This window comes from Canis lupus, chromosome 2 (assembly GCF_048164855.1).
Source record: "Canis lupus baileyi chromosome 2, mCanLup2.hap1, whole genome shotgun sequence".
NCBI classification, from domain to species: Eukaryota; Metazoa; Chordata; class Mammalia; order Carnivora; family Canidae; genus Canis; species Canis lupus.
In genome coordinates, this window is record NC_132839.1 from 72,786,333 (window position 1) to 72,803,361 (window position 17,029).

The 17,029-nt window shown below is 49.6% G+C and overlaps 1 protein-coding gene across 6 annotated transcripts in view; it reads right to left on the minus strand.

Annotated features, from left to right (window-relative positions):
- JAKMIP1 (janus kinase and microtubule interacting protein 1) overlaps positions 1 to 17,029 on the minus strand; it is a 140,596-nt gene that overhangs the window by 50,524 nt on the left and 73,043 nt on the right. For all 6 annotated transcript variants that reach the window (XM_072806614.1, XM_072806585.1, XM_072806611.1 and 3 more), the window contains 5 exons: positions 7,261 to 7,470; positions 6,268 to 6,387; positions 3,677 to 3,823; positions 2,650 to 2,790; positions 860 to 919 (listed from right to left, as the gene is read on the minus strand). In XM_072806614.1, coding sequence (XP_072662715.1) covers positions 860 to 919; positions 2,650 to 2,790; positions 3,677 to 3,823; positions 6,268 to 6,387; positions 7,261 to 7,470 — 678 coding nt within the window. The remainder of the gene's footprint in view (positions 1 to 859; positions 920 to 2,649; positions 2,791 to 3,676; positions 3,824 to 6,267; positions 6,388 to 7,260; positions 7,471 to 17,029) is intronic.

Here is a 17,029-nt window from a genome sequence, read left to right on the forward strand (position 1 = left end):
ACAGCTGCCCCGGGAAACTAAGGCAGAAGGGTCCCCACTTCTCCCAAACAACTGGAACATGTGACAACTCCTGCTGCTGGGGGCTCAGTTTGCCACAGGCCCGGCACTCCCTACTGCCACACTGCCACGAAAGCCTTGCATCTGTGGCTATGTGGTTGCACATCTGCACTGCTGTTTTCTTTAGAGAAAGCTTTCTCCACAACCGTATCTCTATCAAAAGATAAACTTGGAGGAGCTTCCAGTCCAACAGAAAGAAGAGAAGGCCCACATCTTTGTGGCAGTGAAAAAAATGTTCACAGGTTTAAAAGCAAACTAAGTGGTTTTTTTTCTTTTTTAATTTTTTTTTTACACCTGTTCCAATCTGCTCTTTTTATTCCAGTCACAGTACCTGAATTTTCCCAGTCCAGCTGTGCTCTCTCTGCCAGGACATTTGGGCACTGTCTCTACAGAACCATATTTTCCAAAGAGAACACAGTTCTGTGTTATTCCAAGAAAGCCCAGAGCTCCTGACTTTTTCAGAACAGGATCTATGATGTTACAAACCAAGCCTGAGCGTCCTTTAAATCCTTCAAAAGGTCTAAGTATTTATGCTTTTAATTTTGGTGAGTGCCCCTGAGGCCTATATACTGAATTCACCAGTAGGGTTTCCATGAGTAAACTACAAGCACTGTCCATGGCCATGACTGATGTCACGTGGAGAGACACTATGACAGCTTTCTCACCATCAGACATGCAGAGATGTGAATGTCTCTGCCTTGAGGGCTCCTACAGATTGCTCATGGTTCCCCGCTCCTGGGCCATCTGCCCTGCAGACCCTGGCAGGGCCATAGAGCAAGGCACTGTACCATTGTGGGCTTACCTTGGGGGGCTTCAGACTTTTCCCGCGATGTCTTTTGGAGCGCAACAGCCGTTCCCTCTCCTAGAAGGAGACACAACCATTGACATTTGCAGCCAGCCTCATGTCATACCAACCAACACTACCTGGCGCATCAGGTCAGTCCAAGTTCTGAGCACTTGAGTGACAGCCACTTCCCCAAACTGCAAGCTACAGAGCCACCCTGTCTACTGAAGCCCTTAACAAGACTGGGACTATCTTGAAAAAAAAAAAAATTGCCAATCCTGAAAGCCCCAGCCTGTCTGCTTTGGGAGCTGGAAGCTGTACAGCACTAGGCAGTGTCGACTAGTGATATCTGCACTGTCAATGACAGAGCCCAGAATGAAATAGCTTGTGGCTTTAAGCTCAGCCTGAGCTGAGACCAGATCCCAATGGGCCTCCTCCAGACCAGGTGATACACTTAATTTCTCTGACTTCAGGTTCCTCCTTTGTTCTATGGGGATAGAACCTATTATGCAGTGTGGCCCCAAGAAAGAAACAGGAGCCTGTGGCCACATAGTGGCTGCTGTCAGTAGCAATGGTGTCTGCAGAGCAGTAGAAGGAGTGGCAACCTTCTGCCCTAGGCAAAAGCAGGACATCTCTCCCTTCTAACCAAGCCCTGCTCTTCCCCTTGGCTGCCAGGAAACCCAGAGACAAATCTGGTGCTTGGTTATAGCCCATATGGTCCACCCATTTGTCCCTCCTCATCTCAATGGATGTGGCTATCTTTATTTCCTCTAGTCTCATTGGTTTATTACTCCTCTTTGAACTGTATCTTTATTTTATCGAAGGTGTGTTTTCATCTTATGCTGTATCAAGTCTTTGTGTAATGAAGAAAGATGAGTGGATGGATGAATGGATGGACAGACGGAAGAAAGGAGGGGAAAATGGGAAGGTGGATGGATGGATGGATGGACAGATGGATAGATGGACGGACAGATGCAAGAAAGGAAGAAGGGATGAAGGAGGATGGGAACATGGGAGTATGGGTGGATAAGAAGATGGATGAAAGGATAGGAGGGAGAATGGATTAGTGAGTAGAAGTAAGGAGGGAAGGAGTTAAAGAGAGAGGAAGATAGGCCAGCAAAGTGACCTTGATAATTATGGTCAAAGCTTTTTCTAGAATTTGATCACTGGCTTTTCTATTCTTGGAAGACCCATGAATGGAACCACCACATTCCCTCTTGGGCAATCAGATCACAGTTTGCTTCTGAGATCCAACTGCAGCTTACTACAAATGCTCCCTTACGGTGCCTAAGCTCCTTTCACCGACACCTAAGAACTCTCTGGATAGAATACTCCACCTACTAGGACATAGTCATCTCCCCTTAATCTTACACACACACACAGGCTAAGCCAGCTCTTCAAATTCTCATCCGATTATAAGGTTCGGGCTTTCAAGTCCATGGTCTGCAACAACAGAGCTAAAAACAAAAACAAAAACAAAAAAGACCCAGACTTCTCAGGGACAAATTGTGCCCACTCTGCAGAGGCCAGAAGACTCATTCTCAAGTCTGCCTGATGCTGCCTTTTAATGACAGCAAATCGGGGAGAAGTTTCAAGAAAAAGAGTAGTCATGGCAACTGCTTCCAGGCACCCGTGGTGTCCTTTACATGAAGTCGAGGCTGCTTTCTGGAGGAACAAAGCAGAAGGTGCCCAGGACCAGCTCCATGAGACCCTGCCCGCTGCAGCAGCCACACCCTGGAGCCTCAACGCATTCCCAACATGCTGTCACTTGGCGCCACGTCCAGGGGTGTCGCCAAGCATGAACGTACCAGCGAGAGGTCATCAATGACGTGCTGCTGCTCCAGCACCTGCAGCCGCAGGAACTCGATCTCCTGCTCGTCCCTGGTCAGGCTGAGGTCATTCAAGGAAGTGTGCCGCTTCAGAGATGCCTGGGCCGACAGCTTTTCTTTCTGCAGCCAGAGGGAGAGAGCATCGCAGGGATGCCTGGCTGGCAGCTTCACCACAGGGCACGGGCTGTGAGCTCAGGGATATGGGATGGAAGGAGAGATGATGGCCACCCTGTCCCCAGGCTGGAGGAAGCGACAGATATGGACCAGAAGCGAGCCTGGGGCAGGGCCAGCAGTGCCCACTGCTGACAGAAAGGGCTGGGCAGGCACGTGGCTGAGCAGGGAAGCTGGACAGGCAAGCAGGCCACCGGCAATCACACACCCTCACCAGGGCCTGCAAGGGGGTCCTGGGAGGAGGACACCACACCCCACAGAGCCTCAGGCTTGTCATCGTAAGTGGGGTGACCAACGCTGCCTTGCACAATCAACCTCAGCCTCTTCCACAGACCATCAAATACAAGACACCACCCTGACCACAAAGGTGAACCACTCTGTTGGAGCAAATGCAAATGCCTTATGCAAAGATGGCCACTGCTTTCACCTCCTGAGCTTGCACAAGAGCCAGGTATTCTGCGAGGCCTTTCTCTGGCACCACTCCATCCTCCAGACAACCCCGCAATGCTGATATTTCCATGCCCACTTTCTGGATGAGGGCAATGAGATGCAGAGGGAATGAGGGGTGTGTCTAAGGACAGGGGTGTGGCAGCCAGCAGGGTGGAGGTGCAGCCCCAGCGGCGGGGTGCTGCCTGGCGTCCTCCCTCCAGGCACAGAGCCCAGAGCACTGTGGGTCTCAGAGAAGCAGGAGCAGTGGGGATGGGCTGAGACCCCTCACGAGCTTCCCAGGGGAGGCAGGGGCTGGGGGCAGAATGTGGACCGTGAGGGTCAGGGGCTGGAGAACCCCAGCCGGACACAAGAACACAAGGCTGGTCCCAGGTGGCCTGTGACTCACCATTTCCACATTTTCCCTTGTGAGGTTCTTAATTTTCTCCTCCATCCTCTGGATACTCTGCAGCAAATCCTCATTCTTCTTGTTCATTCGCTTGTTCTTCTCCACAAGGGGCTTCAGCTGGACCTCGGTCTCACGGGAGCGTTTCAGCTGTGATCAAAAAGATACAGGCGGCCAGTGGTTTTCAGACCCAGTGAACTGCTGATGTCACACATCCATTCTGGGCCTTCCTTGGGACTGGGGCTGCCATCATTGGGACCACATTTCCTGGATGGTACAAACCCCCAAAAGATCCCACAGACACCTGACTCCCAAACACAGTGTCCTACCTGAGGCTCAGAGGGCCCTGGGGAAGGCAAGAGGAGGAGGCTACAGTCGAACCGGGGAGACCCACAGACCTGCCTCAGGGCACCCTGTCCTACAGGTGTGCACTCCCTTCACCTCTGGGCATAACCCCCAGAGGTCAGGAGTCACAGGCATGAAACTCAGTCCCCTGACCCAGCTGCTCCTGGCCACCATTCCTCTCCAAGTGCAGACCTAGCAGAAAACTGTCTTCTTCAGACGACAAGTGGGCACTGGACCCCCCTCTGTGCCAGACTCAGTGCTGGGGGTACAAAGATAAGTAGGGTAGGCATTAGCTCTGGAGGTGCTCCCTGAGTCCTGACAACTGGTGGGGTGTCCAGGGAGCCCCTCTTGGGACTGGAGCTGAGTCAAAGGGATGGCACAACAGGGTGCCCTTCCAACAGACGGAAGAACAGGGCAGAGGCAGTAAAAGAGGTACGAACGCAGTGAGACAAGTGCAGGCAGACATGGCAGGCAGGGAAACCACATGCTCAGAGGTTCAGAGTGGACAAGAACACAGCTTGTTCAGTATTCTCAGAGGGAACAGAGAATGTGGGGTGATGGGCGGAGGAAGGGGGTGCATGGTGGGGCCTGGTCTAGGGAGCTGGAGAGCTCTATCATTTAATTTCTACCCCTGGCCCTCAAGAGCTTCAAAGCAGGAGTGCTCTCTGGTCCCGTTTGCCTTCTAGAACAAACTGCAGGAAGCCCCGCCAGGCTTGTTCAACCCTCAGCACAACCCAAGGAGGGAGACCCATCCCCATTTCATAGACAAAGAAACTGACCACAAAGAGGCGGGGCGCTGTGCTGGGGGTTGGGGGGGGCATGCAGAAAGTGCTGGTACTATGACTCAAACATAGGGACTGACCACAGATCCCGGATTTTGGTGACCAGGCTGTAAAGTTAAGATAAAATAATCGGGTGGCATCCATTCAAATATAAAATGGACCTTTGACCCATACGTTCTACTTCTGGAACTCTACCCCACAAAAATAAAGGGTCAGGTGATAAAGATGGAAATGTATCTTCTGGGTGGCATGTTTGTAACTGCAAAGGAACCCGAACATGTTTGTACAAGCATTAAAACCATGTAAGAACCACCTCAAACCGCTAAGAGTGGTTATTTCATGATTTTAAGAGCAAGATTTCAAGACCTGCTTAATTCAAGATTTTAAGACCCACTGGCTAGCAGGTCAATTTTTGCTTTAAATACTTCAGTGTACTCGGAATTGTTTCCAGCAAGCTACATGTATTTCTAATCTTATTAGTAAGCTATTATATAGCACATGAGGGACTTTTTTTTTTAGCTACTGAATATTTAAATGTAAAGTGTATATCTAATATTAGATGTACAGTCTGATTGAAGCCATTTACAAATATCCCCCTAAAAATACTCGAAGGAAATAGATTTATTTAATCCTGTTAAAACTGAAAAGGTGACACTCAGTAACACTGTTGATCTCCTGTGTTTTTCAAATATGAGAGAGGCATTTACTTTCCTAATAAAATTTAGAATCAACAGGAATATGATGAGGTGTTTGTCAAGAAGTTTAGGTACTGGCTCCCATTACATAAAAATTCATTTAGCTCTTTATCCGGCAAATTTACACATATTCAAGAAACCTCTCTTTTTACTATAGGTTTACTTTTTTAACCTAAAGTACCTGTTCATTATCTTTAAAATTAGAAATACATCAACTTTTATGCAAAAGGAAGTTATCAGAGATGCAAAGAATAAAAATGATCTGTAATCACACTACGTAAAGCAACGTCCCATGTCCAGCACGATGACAATGTATCTTTGCTCTGTAAACTGCTTGTCAATTAATTTACTGCGAGCCAATTTCCATGGCAAGTAAATAGGATCTTTTTTGTCATTCTTAATGGTGGCACACATTGTACTGCATAAGTGGCCCATAACTATGTTGCCCAATACTTGAATGTTGAACAATTGGGCTTTTGTTTCATTTTGGGTCAGTTTTGGTCGCTCGCATAAACAACACTGCAGTGAACATCCTCTCCACACACCCCACATCTCTGCCTGTTTGCTCAGGGCAAATTCCTATAGAAACACAGGGCAGGAGCAGCTTTCTTCACTGAGCGTGTATCAGATTTTTAACCAGAAATTAATGAGAAAAAAGTGAAGAAAACCAGAAGGCCTCCACACTAGCTATGTGCTCAAGGTGGGCTTTGCAGCCCTGGGGCAGCTTTCTCACACCCTATAAGGCACCATCTGCCTCTTGGCGGCTGATTACCAGTTCATTCCTCTCATCTGCCAGGAGGGTATTTCTGTCCTCCAGCTTCCGTATCACCGAGTTCAGCTCAGCAATTTTTAGCTGGAATCGCCGCACATCTCGCTCGTCCATATGTTGATCCTAAAAAAAAGGCAAGATACAAATGTGCTTTGAAGAAGCTTAAATGACTCCAAGCACTCCCAGAAAACCCACAGGACATGACAGCAAGCTCCTCATCGGGAGGCCCGACACCACACGGGGTTCCCTGAAGTTCAGCCACATAGATGACACCCCAGGCCATGACAGGGACTTGTGGGAAGACTTCACCTCCAAGTGACAAGACTTCAAGACCCTCCAATGGCTCCTGAACAGCCAAATGTAGTCTCTGGGGACCTTCATGTCTGAACCCTTGCCCACTGTGCCTCTCTTACAAAGGCACATCATGGATGTGCTAGGACATTCTTCAAGACCCACTGGGCCCAATCTTGCTGGCCACTGAAATGCCAGCACCTCATACTGATGTCTGAACAGAGCATACACGACAGACTTTCAACCCTTTGGTGAATGAGTGAATGTATGAATGAATGAGTACATGCTGCTTCAGCCTCGACTGTGCAGGTTAAGCACCAAGCTGTTGCCCCCAAAGCCCCTTCCGGCTGGCTAGGCCCCTATCCATTTTGCAGGACCCTGACTTCAAGACTGGGCCCCTTTCCTCACTCCTACTGCACACCTGGCACTGTCTTCATTTCTTTCTTGTCCACTGAGCTCAAGACCACTGGAGGCAAAAGCAGCCAGATGCTCACCTCTTATCCCCAGGCCTAACACTGGGCCTTGCACATAGTGAATGCCAGCCAGTTTGGGGAGGGATGGACAGATGGATGGATGGAAGGCAGGGAGGGTGAGAGGAGGCAGGCAGGCAAGGTGACCGGAAGGATGACCAATAGATAGAAAGAAGAACAGGTGGTGGTCAGCCATGAGACTCGGGTGGCTTGCACCTGCCACCGTCCCCCTCACCTGGACGCCCATGAGCTCAGCCATGTCCCCTATCCCGGGGGGGAGCTCTCTTTTTGGGCTGCTGTGGTACCGTTCTGCCTCCTTGACCTGAACCAACTGCTCATCCAAAGCTTCCTTCTGAAGGAGTAGCTTCTGGGTCTGACCAGTCTGTACACCAAGTTCCTTCTCCAAGGCCAGAATCACACGGTCTTTCCCTCTAATCTCGTCCATCTGCAAAAGAGAAAGAAAAAGCAATCAATCTAGGGGTTCGCAACCAGGAAGATCTCTCCCTCGTTGGCCTGAGGCCCAGGAAAAAGGTGAAGCAGGACCACAGACCTGGGTCAGCTGAGCCCAGAAAACTCGGGACAGAGGGAGACCACAGAGCACAGCCCAGGTCCTGCTGCCCTGAGCACAGAGGAGCAGCAAAGTTATGGGTTCAATGACTTATATGGCCAACTAGACACTTACTGGTGAGATATATCTATGCTCACGTCTCTCTCACCTGAATGAAAGGAAATAAAACCCTGACCTCCAGGCACCCCCAGCCGCCTCACCTCTACAGCTGAGCTCCTTCACAGAATTGGTGAGTCTCATCTCCTACTCACTCCCCAAGCCTCTCCTGTCTGGTCACAGCCCCTACTTCTCCACCAAAATAGCTCTTGCTAAGATTTTCAATGCTCCCTGGGACCCCAAACCCACAGGACAACTTTTTTTCTGTCCTCCATCCTCCTCACCAGCATCTGACCCTGCCACCCACTCCCTGGCCCGTGAGCCTCTCCCACCCCTCCAACCCTCCGCAGTGACTTCTTGGTTTCTATCTTACTGACTCACCTTGCTCTGGCCACCATTAAAGTCTGGAGTTTCCAAGGCTTTGCCCTTTCCCAAGTCGTACCCTTGTCCCAGGCAGCCATGTCCTCACCCATGACATTAACTTCCCCATACACAGCTGACACCCCAACCTATTCCCCAGGTCCTGACTTATCTTGGAGCACCAGAATCATAGAACAGGTTACTTGATGTCTCTGCTGGAGTCTCTACAGGACCTTAGCCTCTCTACATGCAAACCTCAAAGTCGTCCCCAGTTTGCCCAGCATTCCCTAGAGGAAACCAAGCAGAAAGAAGCTTACGGAAGAGCAAGCTTTGGCCCTAGGCCATATGCTTCATCTGATTCCAGACACAAAGCCAACAGCTGGGAAACTGCCTCAGTAAGGGTGCTGTCCTGGGGTGTCACCCCCCCACCCCCCAAATCCATGTCCTTCCTAGAAGCTGAGAATATAATGTCATTTGGAAAAGTGTTGCTGATATAATCAGTAGGAGGAGGTCACACAGGAGCAGGGTGGCCCTCCTGACAGCGTCCTTAGAAGAGAGGAAGAGAGACACCTGGGTGTTTCAGTGGTTGGGCTTCTGCCTTCAGCTCTGGGCATGATCCCGGGGTCACGGGATCAAGTCCTGCATCGGGCTCCCTGCAGGGAGTGTGCTTCTCCCTCTGCCTGTGTCTCTGCCTCTCTCTCTGTGTGTCTCTCATGAATAAATAAATAAAATATTTTTAAAAAGGAAGAAGAAGGAGGAGGAGGAGAAGATGACGACGACGCAGAAGAAGAGAGGAAGAGTAGCATGGACACAGAGAGAGAAGGCTGGGTGGCGGTGGAGGGCAGACGCTGCAGGGAAGAACCCAGGAGCTCAGGAATGTCGTGGACTGCCTACAGCCATGAGCGCCCAGAAGGAGCAAGCACGGCTCCTCCCTAAACTCCTCCCCATGCGCCTCCAGACTGACCCCTGGATCTCAGACCTCCCACCTCCAAAACTATAAGCCAATGAATTCCTGATTGCTTTAGCCACCCAGTCTGTGGTCCTTCATTACAGCAGCCCTGGGAAACTGAGGCAGGCTTTAAAAGGGGAATGCCCCCCAACACTGAGGTTTTGTTAATGGACAAAGACTACAAGAGCTTCGGCTACGGTGATTCCTCTATCATCTCGGGATTTAGAAATAAATGCGGTCTGATCTAAGGCACACAGCCAGCTCTGAAAAGAACACCAGTGCTTTACTAAGGGTGGTTTCGACACAATCCCCTATGGATAAAGCCCTTAGGATGGAATATCTGCGGTGTTATTTAATACGTATCTGGGAGGGCCCCCCACGCACGGGCCGGTGTGGAAGCAGCGCAACACAATACTGCCTTGATCAGCCAACCGAAAAGTGATAGCCAGTTGAGATCAACAACTTTGCAGAGTGGAGAAAGCGCAGCGTCTGGGACAAGACGTTAGGATGGGCACACGGCTCCCACAGGCAAGCTGTGTGACCTCGGCCAAGCCACATAACTGCTCTACACCTCAGCCTCTTCACATAGAAAAGGGGCCATAGGAATAGCCACCCAAAAGGGGAGCAGAGACAAGCAGGCTGGTGGGGAACCAGGCCACCAGGCCCAGGCCACCTGCCTTAGAGCCTTGACCCTACTGCTTCCCGGCTCCATCACCTCAGTCGTGTTCCCTGATTTCCTCCTGCACCTCTGTGTTCTCACCTGTGAAATGGGATAAGAACAGCACACGACTGGGCTGCCTGGGGGACTCAGTGGTTGAGCATCTGCCTTCAGCTCAGGGCGTGATCATGGGGTCCTGGGATCAAGTCCTGCATCAGGCTCCCTGCGGGGAGCCTGCTTATCCCTCTGCCTGTGTCTCTGCCTCTCTCTGTGTGTCTCTCTCATAAATAAACAAAATGTTAAAAAAAAAAAAAAAAAAAAGAAAGAAAGAAACAGCACATGACGAATAGGGAGGGATACTTTGCAAATGAAACGTGCTCACATGCAGAAAGCACCCGGCATGGAGCAGGCATTCAGCAGACGCTAGATCTAGTGAAAGTTGTCCAGCGGCACATAGTAGGTCTCCACAAACAGTAGTACCTGTCCTTCCTGGACTGTCTCCTTTGGGTATTTGGATATTGTGGAAATAAATGAATACAGTAGATGTTTGAATTGTGGTCCTTCAAAAGACATGCCCATCTCCTCACTTTGGATTCCTGGGACCATGACCTCATTTGGGAAGGGGGTCTTTGCAGACGTAGTTAGGTTAAAGATAGTAAAATGATAGTATTAGGGCCCACCTCATTTTAACTGGGGTGGGCCCTAATAATAATAAATAATATAATTATATAAATATATTATTTATATTACATTAATACAATTATATTAATACATATTATAATTATATTTATTATTATTAAAGCTGACTGTGATCTGTACCTCTTCCTGTGACTCGGACACCTCGAGCCCACACACACCGCCACGGCAAGCAATGGTGGTCAGAGCCCCCCGCCCTGGCAGCAGACCAAAGTGGGCTCAAAAGCCTCCCCTCCCCCATACACTGTGTGATGTCCCGGTGCACAGGCAGGGCCACCTGTCAGACCCAGCCTCAGCCTTCTGTAAGGTGGGGACCCGGAGACCTCTCTAGAACCTACTCGGTCCAGTTGTGGAGATTTAGATTGCAGGGCAGAGCCTGGCATATGACAAGCTGCGACCAACACTGACTGCCACCACTCATCTGAGTTAGCTCCTGGTGAACATACAGCTATCTTGTTTAAGCAGCAGACCATTAAAAACTAATCAAATAATTAGATTATAGAAAGGAGAAATGGTACCAATCCACCCCAAATACCAGGAGGTTTTCATGCAAAATCCTACAGTTCTGGAAAATTCTCTGAGTCACCTTTGAGAGTAAAACGTGTGCTGCCCACCTCCACATCCCCAGCCCGGTGTGACCATCTCCCGGGCCAGCCCAGGGCCAGCCAGGTGGGGCTCCTGAAGCACCTGCCGATGTGCCCGAGGCTCCCCCTGGTGGCGATCCACCAGCAGCTCCCCACCTCAGCCGAACCCCCTCTGAAGGTCTCCCTCCCCCCAGTAGGGAAGAATCAAAAAAAAAAAAAAAAAAAAGAATCCTTGAGGATGCAAAAGACTTGTTGCCACTGCCGATGCCAGTCCAGAAGCAGTAAGAAGTATGTGAAAGGAGTTCGTTAATTAAACCACTCACCTGCTTTCATTAATGCAACAAATACTGAGCCCGGTGCCATCAATGGGTACTGGGAAGCCTCTATGAGCAAAACAGACCTGCGTCCCTGCCCTCAGAGCTTCCATTCTAGAGGGGGAGGTAGCCAATAAACATAATAAACAAATCAACCTGCAGTAGATCAGAGAGAGTGCTCAGTGCCAGCAGAAAAAAATAAAGTGCAGGAATCAATAGTGCTGGGGGTGGAGGAGGCAGCGGTGTTGCACATTTACGTGTAGGGTCCCCCATAGCACCCAGGCCACATGCTTCTTGCTTTGCACTGGAGCCTAGAATTGGAGCCCCCACCATGCATTACACCAGCTCCTCCCACACAGAGCAGCAGCATTGCAAGCCAGACACTTCTGGAATCCCAAATTCTGCACCAAGATAAGTGCCAATTCTCCCACTTAGCCCAGGCAATGAGCAGAGAGAGGGCTTACACCCATCACTCTGGCAAAGGTTCCTAGGAAATAGTCCCCAGCAGCAGAGATGACATCCAGGAACAAATGGTCAATGCAGAATGTCTTCTGGAGTCGACCTTGACTAGGTTGTTCTAGTTCCCCAGCCGGCACCCTGAGGTCCCCTGAGGTCTTGCCAAGCTCACACAGCCAAGGTGCCTGCCCAACAAACTCCATTTGTTGACTTTGTGTCTGGCTCCCAGGCTGAGCTCTTCACCATCCTGCCCCCTGACCCCAGGACCCTGACGAGGCCACGAATCCCTCATGTCGAGAATCCCTGACCTGCAACACCTGCGTGTGAAACCATTCCTTCTCCCAGCTTCTGGTCTCAGGGTATGCTTTAGGAGAGGGGTGGGGCCGAAGCCATTGCAGCTCCCAGGGCAGGCCCTGATTGGCTCACACCAGCCACATGTCCTGCCCTCTGGCAGTAACTGGCCTGGATGGATACATGAGCCAGTCAGAGCCAACGGCCTGGAGGCAACACAGCTAGGACCCCCATCTCCTCATTAGGAGCCAAAATAGAGCCTTTCTCTGGGCTGTGCGTGTGAGGATGGGGGCCTAGCACTGTGGTGGCATCTCACCAGCCCAGTGCGAGCCCCCACAGGCTGAGAATGACGCAGCAGGAGGCAGGGCAGAGCCTGACAAACCAGGATCCCACTCCTTCAGCTACAACAGCTGACAGAGGACGGTTCAAGCTGGTTCGAGGCAGAATTTCTGCGACTTGCAACCGAAAGAGCCTGACCCAGAGTTAGGAGATGCACACCACCTGGGCGATGGCTGTTCCTTCCTTCTCGTGTGCCAGTGCGAGCTCAGTACTACATGTGAACTGACTGGCCATGCTCTCTCGAGGTCTTCCCAAGACCCTCACAGCAGATGGCATTTACCCCATCTTACAGCCAGGTGAGGCCCGGGCGACAGACACACCCAGGCTCCAGTTAGCAGCAGAGCCATGATGCAAACACAGGTCAGCCTCTGCAGAGCCCGCGCCATCCCATGTGCCCCACACCCAGCAGGACGTTCGTCCTGGTGAAAATCTTCCTGTGGCCCGCTCCCGACATGCTCACCAATGTGTGAGTAACTCTGTTAGCTCCACTTCACCCCAGGATTTGGGGAACAAGGAATGAAGCTGAGGCTGCTCCCCCCGTATCGGTTCTCACCCTCCTCCTTTGGTGCCTGTGGCCAGTGACTAGTAGGAGCGTTCACCCAAACTTCACATCCACCCTAAAAGTCAGAATGAGATCTTATTCGGAAACAGGGGGTGTCTCCACAGATGTGATGATGATGTAAGTGAAGACGAGGTCAGAGCAGATTAGGGTGGGCCCTGGATCTACTCCTGATGTCCCTGCCAGAAGGGGACCAGACACAGATGCACAGGGGAGTTGAAGGCCACATGGCAGCAGAGCCCGCGATGGCGCGGCCACAGCCGAGGAACACCAAGGATTCTGGGCCACCACCAGAAGCTGGAAGAGGTAAGAAGGGACGCTTCCTTGTAAGCTGCAGAGGGAGCATGGTCCCGCTGACCCCCGATTTCAGACTTCCAGCCATGAGAGAATAAATTCTCCACAACCGTGAGAGAATAAATTCTGGTTTGAAGCTACTGACCTTGCAGTAATTTGTTATGGAAGCCCTGGAAAACTAACAGAGGACAGGGCTGGGATTTATTAGCAGCTGCTGTGCACTCAGTAAAAGGACATTTCCCAGGCCCCTTGCAACTAGGTGAGGCTGAGTAAGTGCTGGCCAAAGAGCTGGAAGGGGAAGTGTATGGAACTTCAGGGAAGACCACGTCCTTCTTCCTCTACCCTCCTACTGTCAACCCAGGATGATGATGTGAGGGCTGGCACTCCACGGGGATGAGGGGCCACGAGGACCAGAGCCACACCCAAAGCCCATTCTGAGGGCAAACCTAGGAGGTACGTGTATCCCTCACTATTCTGTGGAGCCCTGTGGCAGCCCTTTCCAGACTCTGTACATGAGAAATGTCCAGTTTTTAAACCCCAGTGTCCTGGAGGAGTTGTCTATTATGTGCAACCTGGCCAAAGCCTAACTGGTCTAGGAAGTGAGTCCAGAAACTAGTGTTACTGCCCCATGTGGACCATAACCGCCTTTTCTGGTTTGCCTCTCTTAAGGGGCATGTTGATGTGTGAGCAGGGCCCAAAGGCCTTCCTGCATTCCTAATCTGATCCAGCGGACAAAGAAATGAAGCACAGGCCACCCTCCAAACACATTGCCATGAGCAACGGCTTGCCTGAGGATTTACATTTTCCAAACTGGCAGATAACAGGAGAAATGGACACCTGATTTTGCCACTCAGTTCTCCAAGTGGCCCTTTTAAGAGAAAATCACACACACACCGAGGACACCTGAATTGAGGATACTCCTGTTTAGCGCTGAAACGGAAACCGGCACCAAATCCTTTGGTGAATTTTGAATCAAGCTCGAGCAGTCCCTGATGCAAATATTTGTTCCTTCCTCATTTTATTTGCCTTAAATATAAACTTCTCCTGCAAGAGAGGAATGTGAGTTCACAGGTCTCCTGTTATGGAAATGATAAGCTGGAGTCCGCTGTACTCTCATCACCCTGGGGCAGGTATGGGATTACTCCCATTTCGGAGGTGAGGCGCCACAGGCTCAGAGACAGTAAGCGACTCAATCGGGCTCACCCAGTGAGCAAGACTGGATTCACACCCAGAGCAGACTTTGTCCAGGGATGCCTGGATGGCTTAGCAGTTCAGCATCTGCCTTCGGCTCAGGGCGTGATCCCAGGGTCCTGGGATCGAGTCCTGCGTTGGGCTCCCCACAGGGAGCCTGCTTCTCCCTCTGCCTATGTCTCTACCTCTCTCTCTGTCTCTCTCATGAATAAAATCTGGGAGAAAAAAAAAAAGCATACTTTCTCCAAAGGCTTCCCTTCCCCTGACATGATAATGCCTCCTCCACACTCTACCCACACAGGAAGAGAAAAGGAGCTGGATATGACCTCTGAAGTCCCCTTCCCTGGACCGCCTTTCTGTTCCACAAAGTGAGATAGCAGGTAAAGAACCACTTCCTCCAATGAGTCTGTCTACAGAAACCCGACAGGGAGAACGGGACACGTTCCTGGGCACTAGCAACATCACCCGCTGCTCAGCCATCTGTCCTCCCAACCCCCACAGCCAGAGCCCTGGCCCTACGTCCTGCGGTGCAGGGCCCCGCGGAGGGCAGTTTTAAAACCACAGTGAGGGCATTTTGTGTTGTGCCTACCTGTGAGTGTCCATCAGGATATAAGACAGGATGCAAGCAAAATGCTTTCCATCATTATCCTGCCACCCGAGCCCTGCATGCATGTGTGCTACGATGAGGTCTGCCAGAGGACATCCTCCAGGGCAAGACACCCCCTTCTGAAATGTGTCATTGACTACAAGTCATCGGAAAGCAGCGTACCCTTTATAGCTGCATGTGCATGGGAAGTGCAATCATGCACTCCAAATTCAGGGGCAGGGGCCTGGGCACGGGCAGGGGGGTTCAATCGTGCCTGGATACTTCTGTGTGATGGGTACGGAAGGGTTTATTATCTCACCTATACTTTTTGCCAGAAACATTTCATAATTATTTTTACAGAGAGAGAACCGGAGGGAAAGAGAGAGAGACTCTCCAGCAGGCTCCACACCCAGCATGGAGCCCCACATGGGGCTCAATCTCACGACCCTGAGATCGTGACCTTAGCTGAAATCAAGAGGGGGATGCTTAACTGACTGAGTCACCCAGGTGCCCCAGAAACCTTTCATAATTTTAAAACTTTTATTAAAGGGAAGAAAATAAAGTCTCTAGTATTTAACAATGGCAGGTACAACTGTATTTTCATTTAATATTTTATTGGGAATTCATGTAACAAACATCACTATGGCTATTTTAAATTTACAATAAAAATGATCACACTGTGCTCCTACTTCCAGTGTCTTTCCCTCTGCATGCAATGGTCTCTCGTCATTTGACAAACTCCTATTCATCCTTCAAAACCCATGTCACTTCCTCTGTGAAATTACTCCTGAGTTCACATATCAGAGTCACCACTTGCTCTTTTTTGCTGCCTTCTGAGCTGGCCTGGTCCTACCACTGATCTCCTCACACTGTGATAATCTGTTCATACTTCATCACCTGGGTGACTGTCAGCTCTTTGCCGTCTAGGTTCACAACTTATTCTTTGCAGCTCTGGTGCCTAGGTTAGTGCTGGAACTCAGGCAAATAAATATTCAATGGAAGGAATGACAACTCTACTTTCTCCAGGGTCATCCTGATGGAGTATTTCATCATGGTGGGTGCTGTTTACACCCTCAATATTGCCCTCTTTCTTACTGCCAAACAGCTGTCCATTATATGAACATACCACATTTTATCCATTCCCCAACTGATGGACATTTAGGTTGCTTCCACTTTTTTACCATTACAAAGTGTTGCTGTGATCACATTTGCGACTTTATGTAAACATGTGTTTTCATTTCCCTTGGGTCTCCACCTGGGGGTGGAAGTGCTGGGGCAGCAGGTAAACTGTTATTTTAAGAAACTGCCAAATCATTTTCCGAAGTGCTCAGAGCATTTTATGATCCCAACAGCAGCGTCGGAGCATTCCCACATCTTCCCGAGTATCTGTTATTGTCTGTTGTTTTTGTTTTGGTTTTTTAATTACAGCCATTCTAGTGGATAGATAGATACTAGCAGTATCTAGTTATGATTTGTGTTTCCCTGATGATCAGTGGGGTTGGGCATCTTTTCATACACTTATCTGTCATTTAAGTACATCTTTTCTCTTTCAAAATATCCTTTTGAATCTTTGCCCATTTTAATTATTTTTCTTATTGCTTCAAAGTTGTTTTTATAATCCAATAGAAGTTGTCAGTGATACATGTGTTGAAAATATCTTCTGATCTGTGCTGTATCTTGTCTTTTATTGATGCCTTTGGATGAACAAAATTTATTTTTTAAATCTTTGGTGTACAACCTTCTCTGAATAGCGCATTTATATGAATAGTGTGCTTGTGTCTTGTCTGAGAAATATTTACCTACCCCAAGATCATGAAAATATCGCTCTGTGTTGTCCTAACTGCTTCAGTGTTCACTTTCTAACATCTAGGTCTATGGTCCGCCTTGAATTGATCTACAGATAGCATGATATGAGGATCACTATTCCTGTTTTATGTTGTTTTTCTTACAGACGTCTGACTACTTTCAACACTGTTTATTGAAAGACCATCCTTTCCTTACTGGACTGAAGTGTTATCTGTTTCCTAAACCAGGTAGCCACATGTGCATAGGTCTGGTTCCAG